The sequence below is a fragment of the Oxyura jamaicensis genome, chromosome 2, assembly GCF_011077185.1.
Source record: "Oxyura jamaicensis isolate SHBP4307 breed ruddy duck chromosome 2, BPBGC_Ojam_1.0, whole genome shotgun sequence".
Classification (NCBI taxonomy): domain Eukaryota; kingdom Metazoa; phylum Chordata; class Aves; order Anseriformes; family Anatidae; genus Oxyura; species Oxyura jamaicensis.
In genome coordinates, this window is record NC_048894.1 from 79,914,224 (window position 1) to 79,926,573 (window position 12,350).

The 12,350-nt window shown below is 40.6% G+C and overlaps 1 protein-coding gene across 2 annotated transcripts; it reads left to right on the forward strand.

The window, feature by feature from the left end:
• The first annotated feature begins 1,835 nt into the window (after positions 1-1,835).
• LOC118161216 (heterochromatin-associated protein MENT-like) lies at positions 1,836-12,343 on the forward strand. Of its 2 annotated transcripts, XM_035316332.1 has the most exons (9): positions 1,836-1,898; positions 3,558-3,734; positions 4,845-4,928; positions 5,633-5,770; positions 7,785-7,902; positions 8,457-8,599; positions 10,046-10,213; positions 11,076-11,328; positions 11,426-12,343. In XM_035316332.1, the coding sequence occupies exons 1-9, from the start codon at positions 1,893-1,895 to the stop codon at positions 11,539-11,541; spliced, it is 1,203 nt and encodes a 400-aa protein (XP_035172223.1). In that variant the 5' UTR covers positions 1,836-1,892; the 3' UTR covers positions 11,542-12,343. The 2 variants fall into 2 exon arrangements, with proteins under 2 accessions (XP_035172223.1, XP_035172222.1); XM_035316331.1 differs by having other exon boundaries at positions 11,076-12,343.
• The last annotated feature ends 7 nt before the right edge of the window (positions 12,344-12,350 follow it).

Consider the following 12,350-nt stretch of genomic DNA (forward strand, 5'->3'; position numbering starts at 1 on the left):
TCCACATTGAGCAAGCTGGGGATGAAAGATGGCTTCAAAAAGGCTAAAATCACTTCATTGGGTTGCCTGAGGAAAATGACTAGTTTTATCAGAGGACTTTATCAGAGAACCATTTGTCAGAGGCCGATGTATTTGCAGACAACAGGTCAGGAGTTTTGATGCTGCAAAACACTGTTTCCACCATGGCTTGCAGCAAGTCACTATTTCCTCTGCGTGGCGTGGAAAAACCAAGAGCACCTTCTCTTTCATGTGTTTGCTCCCTTTGGAAACTCTACGCTCTTACTTAACAGGATCTTGCAGTGGATACCACAAAGAGTGTCTACACAATTTGGGCAACCTTTCTTAATCTTCCTGTATTTTTGGCCAATCTTTGTAGCGTGTAGTACAGTAATTATCATCACCGTTTTTTTTTTTTTTTTTTTTTTTTTTTTCCTTTTCCTATACATTTAGCTAAAAAATAGGTAACAGCAGTTTTAGATATGTAGCAAGAACATTTCTTAAGCACATAACTAAACATAATAATGTTTGCTACATTTCTGAAGAAAGAAAACAACATGGATATTCCAGGTATGAAAAATGCATACACTTAGAAACAAAACATGAGAAAAGGGAGGCACATAAATCACTCCTGAAACCTTATATGGCATACATTTCAGTCAGATTCAAAGTGAATATAAACACAAAAATGTATTTCTAGTTCTAAATATGGGTTTGAACTCTTTATACTGGTGATTTTTCCACATAGGTTGACCGCATGCTGGTAATTGGTTTGCTCAGCATTTGTCATACTTGTGGGCAGGGAGCACTCCTAAGTAACCATACCTGTAGCAGAAAAGATAAATAATGATTGCAAAGGAAATGGATCAATGCAGTTAATCTAAGCCATACAGATAAAAGCGGAGGAAAACTGGAATTGCTAATTACGTTGGTTAAAGGAAAATATTTGTATACAGATAGCTGCCTTGTATTACGTCTCTACTGATCTCTGACTTTACACATTTTGCTGTTTTCACTCTCTACTTCAATACAACAAACCGCTTCAGTAAAACAAGTCATTGCAAGCAGAGCTTCCAAGCAGCTTTTTGTGGATGATCCAAACTCCCTTCATTCATAACAGAGGAATAATGAGCTTGGTATAGTGCAGGGATGTAGGTATCTAAAGCACCTTCACCTCCTCTGCTAGGAGCCACATTCTGCTGAAGCACCATCCGACAGTTCAAGTGAGCCCAGTGTTCATTTATACATCATCATTTATTTTAGGGTACTGCGGTAGTACCCTCTGAGCTTCCTTGAGCATCTGATTTCTGAGACATAAGAGGACAAGCGTAAAACATCACAAAATAAGGGTTTTATGTGACCTGACAGCCACAAGTATTCAAACCTTTCCACTCTGAAATTTGACAACAGTCACATTTTGCCATTTGACAACAGCAATAACAGCCTACTTCAGCACTCCTTTTCAGTCAAATCTTTTAGATTAGTTTATATGAATTTCCCAATTTGCAGAGCAAGAAGAAAAGGAAGCTATAAAACTAATTCAGCATGTTCCTTATCAGTGCAGTGTGGCTCTATTCCTTTCTGCAGTTCCTGTATTTTTGCAGGCCGGACACCACTGGAAGAAAGGCGTACTGGCCTTTGTGTTTCAGGATACACACCAACTAACAGCGATTCTGAACCTCACCCTCCTTCTGTCCCTCTCTGTAAGTTCTGCAAGCTGGTGATGGAGAGAAGAAATGGGAATAAATGAGGGAACAGGCACATTAATACAAGAGGAGGATGTAGGGAAGAAAAGGGAGGTGCAACCATTTCTACATTTCCAAAAGTATTCATTGCCTCACATACCACCAACAGATCCTGAATGAAGACATCTTAACTCTTCCCTCTCTCGCAAGATGCAGGTAGTGTAAACATTCATATCTATATAACCAGCTTTATTTTGGAAGTCTTAAAAAATTGTATAAATTAATTGGAACTGAGCAGTTCAATGATGGCATAAATGATGGTCACGCAGGGGAAGGGGCTGTTCATTTCGTAGTACAAACAGCAGCTCTTTGGAAAACACTGCGCAAAGGGCGCAGTGACCAGGATGCAAACGCAGACTGTGCAAAACCTGTGCAGCCTGAGAGGGCAGAAAGTTTCCTCTCATTAGGCAGGGTGTCTACCTTAATCACCAGGCAACGAGTTGGTTTAGGATCAGAGGACTGAGTACAGATGGCAGGAGAGAATGCGCTCCTTGAGACACATGACAGCGTGACTCTAACACAGCACTTTGGACAGTCAGCATTGGGTGTATTGGCTCAAGTCTCTGCTTCCTTCATATAAAAAACCTACTGGATCAGGCATCCAGAATTTTTCCTTCCTGGATGACCAAATTGTCTAGTAGATTGATGAACTTCACACAAACCTGCACTTGTTCTCTCTCTCAAACCTGAGAAATGTCTGATTGCTGAGTGCAAATTCAGTTCAGGCACATTCTGGAAACAGCAGAGAGATTGGTTTAAAATTCTTCAGGCAAATGCATTCATCTCAGCCCTGTTCCCTAGATATGCTTTCAGAGTATCTAGCTGATCAGCTCCTCCAGGCACAGCAGTAAGAGATACCTGGCCCTAAAAATGCTTAGATATGAGCTAGGCTGCAGGGTGTTCACCTCTGAAGCACTCCTGAGAAGGCTTGGAAGCTGTTTTAGAGCCTTGGGAAGCTTTGAAATCCAAATTCAAGGATCCCGGAGGCTCCAGGTATCTCTAAGACTGCATGGCAGCTGGCTTTAAGGACTGTTGGTTTTGCTTTAAGCATGTAAATTGTGGGTGAAGATAGAGTAAAACGCCCATCTGTTTTTATTGATCTAACGCTTAGTCTTTCACCTGATGCAGCCATGCACTGACTGTGGTAATGAGCAGTCCTCATACTGTTGGAGGCAATGGAAATTTCTGAATTTCTGGGGTTGTAAGATACAAGAGTTTACTTGAAAAACAGTAATTAACAAATCCAGCTACACGTACCAAATGTAGATCTACCTCCACAAAGAACATTTAACAATGTACAGATCTCTAGAAGCCTTTTAGATACAAGAAACGAATTGCATGAATTCACCATGTTTCTTTCAGTGGAAAATAATAGTTAAGGCAGTTTAAAGGAATAGGGAGAAGAGCTGAAAGCAGCACAGTGGGAAATGATTCTGTTTCACAACCTCAGAACCAAAGAATAATTACATGAAACTGAAGCAAATGCTTCCATTTTTTAACATTTTGGTTTGTGAAAACACTCCTAGCTAAAATAGTGCTTATCTGATGATGGCTAAGTGAAAAGGACTGAAACAAGACTATAAATATTTAGGAGTGATGGGGAAGGGAGAAATAATGCCGGTCTTAAAAAGAGACCTGCTATCTGACTGTATTTGGTATCTATGCAGTATTTTGACCATTAACGGGGACATCCCAACACTGGATGTGAGCGGGTGCAGGCAATCTCCCACTAGCAACTTTTCTTTTCTTTTTTTTTTTTTTTTTTTAATTGTGAAGAAGCAGTCATCACCTCTGTCTGCCAATCATTTACCTTAGGCTGTACCGATGGAGTCTTTCTCAGCATCAGCCAACAGCTTTGCTCTGGACCTTTACAAAAAGCTGAATGAAACTTCCAAAGACCAGAATATTTTCTTTGCTCCTTGGAGTATTGCAACTGCTCTCGCCATGGTCTATCTGGGTGCAAAAGGTGACACTGCAGCACAGATGGCTCAGGTGAGCTCTGAAATTAGCAGTATTAAAGCTGGTTCCCACATGAATTGCATTACCCACCTGCCTATGTGAAACAGAAAGGAGCAACGTGGGGAAGACAGTGATTTGCCATCGTGCTGGGTACAAGAAATAATCTCATTCATGCTGCCTGCAGTCCTGCAGGTCACTGTTCTTCCAGTTTATTTCCAAGATCTCCCTGCTCCACTACTACCCCTACATTTAGCTTACACTTAACAGCTGCCAGAGGGAAGTTATTGACATTACAGGCTACTGCAGTCTTGTTGGGAACTGCCTTCCATTTAAATTGCCCTTGAAGAGAATAATTCACCTGACGTTGTGCTCAAGTAGTAATAAAGAGACATCTTTATTAACAAAATTAATATGCAACTAAGACATTCTAGAGAAGGGAGAGACAGAGATACTATCACTGCTTCTAGACCCCAGGTGTTTCTGAAAGTGGTATAACTGTGTTCTCATTCTGCACACCCAAATTAGTGAGCTCTCCTGATTCCAAGCCTGACTGCACAGGAGCAGTACAAATATCCTTGCTTGTAGCATGGTTAGTCCATAAATCAGGTAATTTTCTTCCCATGCATGATGGGGACACACTAGAAGTGAAAACATGATCTCATGATCATTTTTACAGAACTTTTTGGTCTTGTGCTGTTTTAGGCTATATGCATTTATGTGCATACATTAACTTTAGAGTTTTACATTGGCATCCCAGTAGTAAGACTCTGAACTGCACTATGTTGTTTGTTCTGCGTAGTCATGATCTGAAAATAAATTCCACATAACTAAGCATGAATTGACCATTGTTCCAAATAAATTCATGTCTGAGCCATGATAGTGCTCTGTTATTAAGCAGTAAATATGACTAAAATAGATATAACTATGATATAATTATAGAGTATAAATTGAGATATAATTATGATATAATTATAGAGTATAAATTGAGAGTTAGGCCTTGTCCTCATTAACGTTAGTAGATGAACTAACATTGTGCATGACTGGTGAATTTTCCTAAGTAGAAAACTAATACAATTACATACACTTGAGTGCATTTATCTTCTTAAAACAAGCTGTCTTTATGAAAATTTGTCATTGTCACAGGTTCTTCATTTTAACCAGACTGGAAGAGAAGAAGGTTCTTCTGAGACAAGGCCTTCTCTGGGGAGACCAAAGAACAGAGAAATGGTATGTATTACAACAAAAGACCCAGAGAAATAAATATCATTCTCCTTTTAGATGGCCCAGGATGAATCAAGATAAATTATTACGTCTGCATTCATTTTAGTAATTCACTGACTTTCTAAGTTGTAGCAAGGTCTGCCTGATGTGGTCCTCCAGACATCTCTCTCTGTTACCTCTTCAGTCTGTCCCCATTCCTTTGCAAAACTCAACCTCTTCTGTCCTCTGACCACCAAGTTCTTTTCCGTGTGTCTTTCCTAGAAGCCCATGTCTCAGCACAAGTGAAAAAAGACCAGAGCAAGGAAGGCTGCCTCACCAACCTCATGTTAAGCCACCATGCACCAGTTGCACAGATTCCCATTGTCAGAAGATCAAAAAGCTCAAAAGCTGCAAGGCTGCCTTAATGGTCCTCATGATACTCAAAATTAGGCCTATGACTGAAAACAAATAATCTAACTTCCTGGCTGTACCATCAGCAGATGACCCCAAAGGCCTAGGCAGCTTTGCAGAATCAAATCATCACCCTACAGACAGAAACTGTTTGTCCAGTTGTACGTAGTGCTGCAAATGTGCTAGATACTCAAAAAAGAGCTCCAGCCCTTGGCACTCCTTTTAAATTAAACTGACCTGAGGCTTTTCAAATGACCATGGAAGGTGCAATGCTCCAGAGGGAAAAAATACTTCCATACTAATTGATATCTCTCTCCAAGGCTCCTGAGCATGAGGAAGCTGAAGACATCCATGCAGGCTTCAAAGAGCTCTTGTCTGCCATCAACAAGCCCAGAAACACCTACTTGCTGAAAAGTGCCAACCAACTGTTTGAGGAGAAGACCTACCCATTACTGCCTGTGAGTTGAATGTTTTTGCTTAAAAATATTCTGAGTTTAAAAGGTATTAATAATGGAGGCGATCAAAATTTTCCAAATGATAGCACTGTGGTTTTAGTGAGAAGGGGAGGACAGCCATACCGGGCTAGTCTTACATGGACAAGAGGTCCACCTGTCTCCACCAGCGGGCAACAGCTTAGGAGGAACGTGGCATGTTGCATAGTGATGCTTCTCCAGAATCCACTCTGGTCACCAAGTGATCTGCAGCTCAGGGACTTCCTGAACCAGAGGCCACATCTATTTAACAGACCTTGGCGAGCGATTCGTTCATGAACTTGCAGACTTGCCTTTTACACCTACTGCAGCATTTAGCACCAGGAGCTCCACGGCTGAACTTTAGGAAGCTACTTTTGTCTTTTCAGCCTGCTAGTTGTTAGCATCACTGCTGGTTTGTTTTTCCTCTAAAGGAAGCTTCTCTGTATCTCTGGTGATCTTTGTTCCCCTTGCTGGTGGTACTTATACTCCAGCATTTCTGAGACGGGAGGCCAGAGCTGCACTGAGAATTCAAACCATAGGCTCACCACGGCTTTACAGAGCAGCATATTAATGTTTGTCCTTTTATTACTTGTTTCTAACTTTTCAAATTATATTTGCTTTTTTGACCATTACTGGGCAGGTATTTTTCACACAGCTGTCAGTTATAGCTCATACTGTCCAACACCTCATTCCAGAAGTGTAATCATGCTCTATATACTACTCTCCACTGGATTATTTACAGATGTTTCAATATGTATATTGTAATGTAAATATTTCGATCTATGTTCTATAAAGTAAATATTTTAGCACAAATCTCACCACTTATCCTTATAGAACTCCAACAGTAATATCCATTTACCATGAACGCTATTTCCTCCTCCTGTTGGTTTCTGTTCTTTTAAATGGACAAGATCTTTCTCTGCAGTCCCATGGATACTAAGCTTCTTCCAAAGCCTTTGGTGGGAAGTCTCCTAAAGCACCTTTTGGTAATCTGAATAGACTGTAATGGCTTTACCTTCTTACCCGCGGGCTTCCCAACACCTTCAAAAAAAAACTCCAACAGATTTGTAATGCAGGACTCCCTATTACAAAATGCTGCTCCAATACATCATGCTTATCCACATGCCCGCTAAACCTATTTATTCATGGGCCCCGTGGGCTCGTGAGTTTGTAGCTCCCTGTATCTTTGACATCCTTTTAAGAACCGACATTGTATTAATCATCATCCAGTTTCTTGGAAGGTGGTTTTAAATGAGATTACTGTTCTTTGATCTTGGAGTTTGCTTCCATCTTCTCGTGAGTAATTAGCAATTACTCAGTCATTAAATTAAGTAAGTCCTGCTGAATGCTTATTGCTCATTTTCTCCACAATCTCATGTATCTACACTTTAAGACTAATTAGAGAATTTCCTGCTGGGAATCTCCCTGAACTGTCTCACAGAAGACAGCCATGTAAAAGTCGATTCTAGTTTTCTGCCACAATGTTATCCTAGCATGACATTCCTTTTATGCCTGACCCTCTATTGTCCTCACAAACTCTTGGCAGGTTCCTTGACTCTGAAGTAAATCTAAAGATGTTATTTCAACTTTGTGAGGCTATTCTTTTCTTCCCTCTTGTACTGAACTCTACATCACAAAGCAGAAAATACTTCAATGATATGAAAAGGTCATTCTGAGAAATAACAGTGATAAAAAATATGAAAAATGTTTATTTCATGTGATATTTCAAAATTACAAATTTCCATTTTGAATTTCCAGTACAAAAACATGACATATCCCTCTCCATGAGACAGAAGTACTAAATTTTGATCAGTCCTTACTTAATATTTAGCACAGAATGTATCAGACCTTATTTTAAGGGTTATCTAATTTGAAATTAATTATATTTTCACCTATTGTGTATTGGCAGATTGTATAATCTGTTGAAGTTATTATTTCTACCACTTTTGTAGCTTAAATTTAACTACATAAGCATTCATTTTCCAATTTTATCTTTCAGAAATTCTTAGAACTCATTACAAGGTATTACAAAGTAAAACCACAAGCTGTAAACTTTAAGACAGCTACAGAACAAGCCAGAGCACAGATCAATTCCTGGGTTGAAAATAAAACAGAGGGTAAGTTAAGTACCACTCTAATGGCTTTTTCTTCTCCCATTTCCAAATCATTTGCATTTCCACACTTGTATTTCTCCTGCAGCCAGGGATCCACAAGAGATGAAAACTCAGGGGCAGCTAAATGGCTTGAAGAGTGGCTCCCTCCAAACCTAACTGCTGCTCTTTACAAGGCCCTTCCTTTGATCCTTCCAGTCATGGCCTCCTCTGAATTATTTCTGTTAATTGGAGGCAGAAGCAGATACCAAATGGCTCCACCCTGATTAAAGAAGGCTTTCCTTCTGAACGTTTCAAACTGCATGCACCCAGCTTCCCAGAATGTCCAAGCTTTAACCAATTTCAAGTGTCATCTACTATCAAAACTGCAGTAAATACATTTTTTTTTTTTAAATAGAGATACTTTAAAGCATATGTATACTATGAAGAATGTACAGGAAAAAAAAATCCCCCAGGTGCAAACAATTTTGCTGGATACACAGGCGCAGAGAAAGCACAACTAAAATTGGTAATTCACACTGCCATACTGAAATAACAGTCCTATCTCTCTGATTTTGAAGGGAAGATCCAGAATCTGCTGCCTGCAGGATCTCTTGATTCTCGCACTGTGCTGGTCTTAGTAAATGCCATTTATTTCAAAGGAACCTGGGAAAAGAGATTTCTGGAAAAAGATACTTCTGAGACACCATTCAGATTAAGCAAGGTAAATTCCTTCCATCTACCTATTACTGAAGAGCGAGAAACCTCTAAATATTTCACCTGCATTTCATACGCCACTGCAACACCACCTGTAGATGGGCACGTGGTATAAAATCAGCGAGAAGAGCAATTGTAAAAAGAAGTCAGAATTATCTTATTTACATAGATGCAGGAGAATAAGATTTTCTCTCTAATTAGTAGCTCCTTGCTACCAAAACACTATGGTTAAGTAACTTAAGCATAAGAAGAAATTTCTCTAAGTATTGAGGTGCCATTTTCAAAAGGGACTGAGCTACTTCTGAGAGCAGCGTTTAGATACCTAGGTCTCTTTTATGCTTTTGAGACAGATAGTCCATAATCTGCGTTCAAGCAATCTGAACCAAATGCTCTTTCCTAATGTACCCTTGCGGTTGCACAAAACCTCATGTGGAATTTTCATGAGGGTTCAACATTTTCGCCAAGTGCGTGTGGATGATGTGTTCAGCATACACTGAGGATATGATTGGGCTAACTATTTAAACATTCACGCACTGGCAATTCACAGTAGCTTACTGCATGAGTATTTTTGAGTTATGTCAAAGGTGAGCAAAAGGATTTGTCAATCGAAACGCATACCTTGTTTGACATAGATTACGAGTGCAAACATCTTTTGTACACCAGGTGATTTGAAGCAATTGCGTCGATACCGTGGCTGTGTATCTGACAGCTACTACACTACACGTGTGGTTTTAGGATTAGTCATGGTACACAGCGCACAGAGAGGGTTTAATTCACAGCGTATCTGATAGCAAAGCCTGCAAACAGATGAACTTTTGCACTTGTGTAACAACAGAAAGGAGAGAGTGGATAGATATATCAGTAAAGGTCTGTGAACATAACCACAGCTTGGGAATGCAGAAAATTGCTGGGTAATTTTATCCCATTTGGTAATCAAACCCTCTGTGGTTTGAGGAAGAGGAAAAGCCAGCACAGGTCACAGAAAATATGGTTCAGAGGCAAATTAAGAAAATCAGTACTGCTTGCGAGTATGCAAAAGAGTTGATGGCATCCAAGGAAAGAAAGTCAACACCTCACCCCTCACCCGCAATCAACACATTTACCCCAACAATGTACAGTCTGTGAGGAAACCTGAAATACAGAGTAATTATTTGCTTATCAAAGCTCACTCCTTGTTTTTAGAGTGAGAAATACATTATATTTAATTAGGTTAGGAGGTAGAGAGTGTATGTGTCTATATTAATTTTTTTTTCAAAGGTTCCATTGACTTTCAAACAGGGGCATATGTGATACTGTCTGAAGGAAAAGGTAGTGGAAAAATATTCAGATGTTGCTGAGTCTTACACTTGTCTACAAATCTTTACTTTCACTTCAAAGAAGCAAGTAATCTTCATCATTAGTTTTAATGAATGAAGTAGTACTACTTATTTTTTATGTCTTAATTGTTTCACAGACCAGGACTAAGCCAGTACAGATGATGTTTCTGAGAGATACGTTTTTGATCCTTCATGAAACAACCATGAATTTCCAAATCATTGAGTTGCCATATGTGGAAAACGAAGTCAGCATGTTCATCCTCCTACCAGATGACATCAGTGACAACACTACTGGTCTGGAGCTGGTAAAATTGACATATTGTTGCATCACATACACTATGAGACATCAATGGAAACAGATGAAAACAGTGAGAAAGAATGAGCCTCAAAATTACGGCAGAAAGGGATTTGCTGTGTGCATACTTTGTTTCATAAGCTGTAATGATGATTTCTCAGCCTAGGATTCAGGGCATCTGTTAATGATGCAAACTAATATTCTACTTGATACACCTAAAAAAGTATGTCCACACTACTATCTTAGCCTATTTTGTGCCCTCTTTTCTATTGCCAGAATAGTAGAACAAGGACAGGAAAAAACAAATCTGAAACATCATGCCCTAGAATTAATCTTCTTCTGAAAGCTGCATTAATCATTTTATGTCATTTGCAGTCCAGATTTGCATCTGATACTTTGTGGTGAGGATTCTCAAAGCAAGCACTGACTATCCTGACTCATAAGTTATCAGCAGCCCCTCATGATCATGCCAGGATCAGTTTCAGACTCTAAGGAGATCAGAGCAAACATTTGGACCCAAGGTTCCATACATCCTACCACTAAGAGAAATGTCTTTCATAAACACATATACTTAGGGCCTATTAATATCACTTTGACATCGCAAAAAAAAAACAATACTTTTCACATCCGCAAAAAAAAAGGAACTGTTCTGAGGGTTCACTGCTACACCTTACCACCTTTAAGGAAATAGACAAGGCTGTAAATCACTCAGCACTTTGCAGCGTCATGTCCTAAGAATACGGAGAGCATCCCAGCTACGTACACAGTTGGTAGCGGGACTTTGTTTTACATCTTGATGAGTGTTATAACCTGGTGCACGTCTTCTCTTTGTCCTTTGCATTATGACTATTTTCTTCCTAAATTCACTGCAGGTGGAAAGAGAGCTGACCTATGAGAAACTGGCTGAATGGTCCAACTCAGACAATATGATGAAAGCTGAAGTAGAACTGTACCTGCCCAAGTTGAAGATGGAAGAAAATTATGATCTTAAATCCACTTTGAGCAGCATGGGCATACAAAACGCTTTTGACCCAGTTCAGGCTGATTTCACAGGGATGTCAGCGAAGAAGGACCTCTTCATCTCAAAAGTTATTCACAAAGCTTTTGTGGAGGTCAATGAAGAAGGTACTGAGGCAGTAGCTGCCACAGGTGTCCTGGTGATGAGATCAAGAACACCTAAAGTAACTTTTAAAGCTGACCACCCCTTCCTATTCTTTATTAGGCACAACAAGTCCCAAACCATCCTCTTCTTTGGCAGACTCTGCTCACCCTAGTCAGCATTACTCCCTGCCCTGCAGAGCAGCAGATACTGGTTTGCCAGCTCGGGGTAAAACCTGATACTTCTGCTGCACTTGGCAAGATACCAGGACCTGGACTCTTTCTCTGTCAGACCACACACCCCACAGCCTGAAGCAAAGCTTCTCCTTTTGCTTCTCCTACCCCAAAATGATAGCCACGACAGTGCCTAGGGGAATATGCAATGCCTCGTGTTGACAGACCAACCCTGGTCAGCACTCAATTAGCCCATCGAGGTAGCTCTGTCCCCCAGCCAGTATCAGCTGTGGCATCACCATCCCCCTTTCCCTCACTGCAGCGCATGCAAACCTGAGGCCTAGTCCTCACCCTCATGACTAACTACCTCCTGATTCAGATGTGGTCTGCACTTACTTCCACCTTGCTATAATTAGCCTGTTTAGCCTTTGATTAGGTCCCTGCATGGCAGCTAGAAGCAGACCCTCCCAAACAAAGCTAGCCACCCCCAATGTTTCTTACATCCCCCAGGCTTAAGTCTTTGTCATCTCTGAATTTTGCATCAACACATTCTTCCACAGATTGCCTCAAAAATAATTACAAAAACCACACCCCTGTAAGGGCTGTTTGCCTCACTTAAGAGCTACAGGCGTGCCAGAACCATACTCCGCCTCTGGCTACAGCAACAGCTCGCTTTCGTTAAAAATAATAACAATATCGAATAACGCTCATAGCCTCATGGTGTTTTCTGTCCGTTATATGAGCAGAAGGGGAAGAGGAGGTAGGAAATAAGAAGCAATGCACGGCCTGCGGAGATGCAGGGGGGCTGCGGCCAAAATGGCCGCCGGCCCCCCGCTGCCATAGCGGGGAAGGGGCGCAGCGGCGCAGCCCCCAGC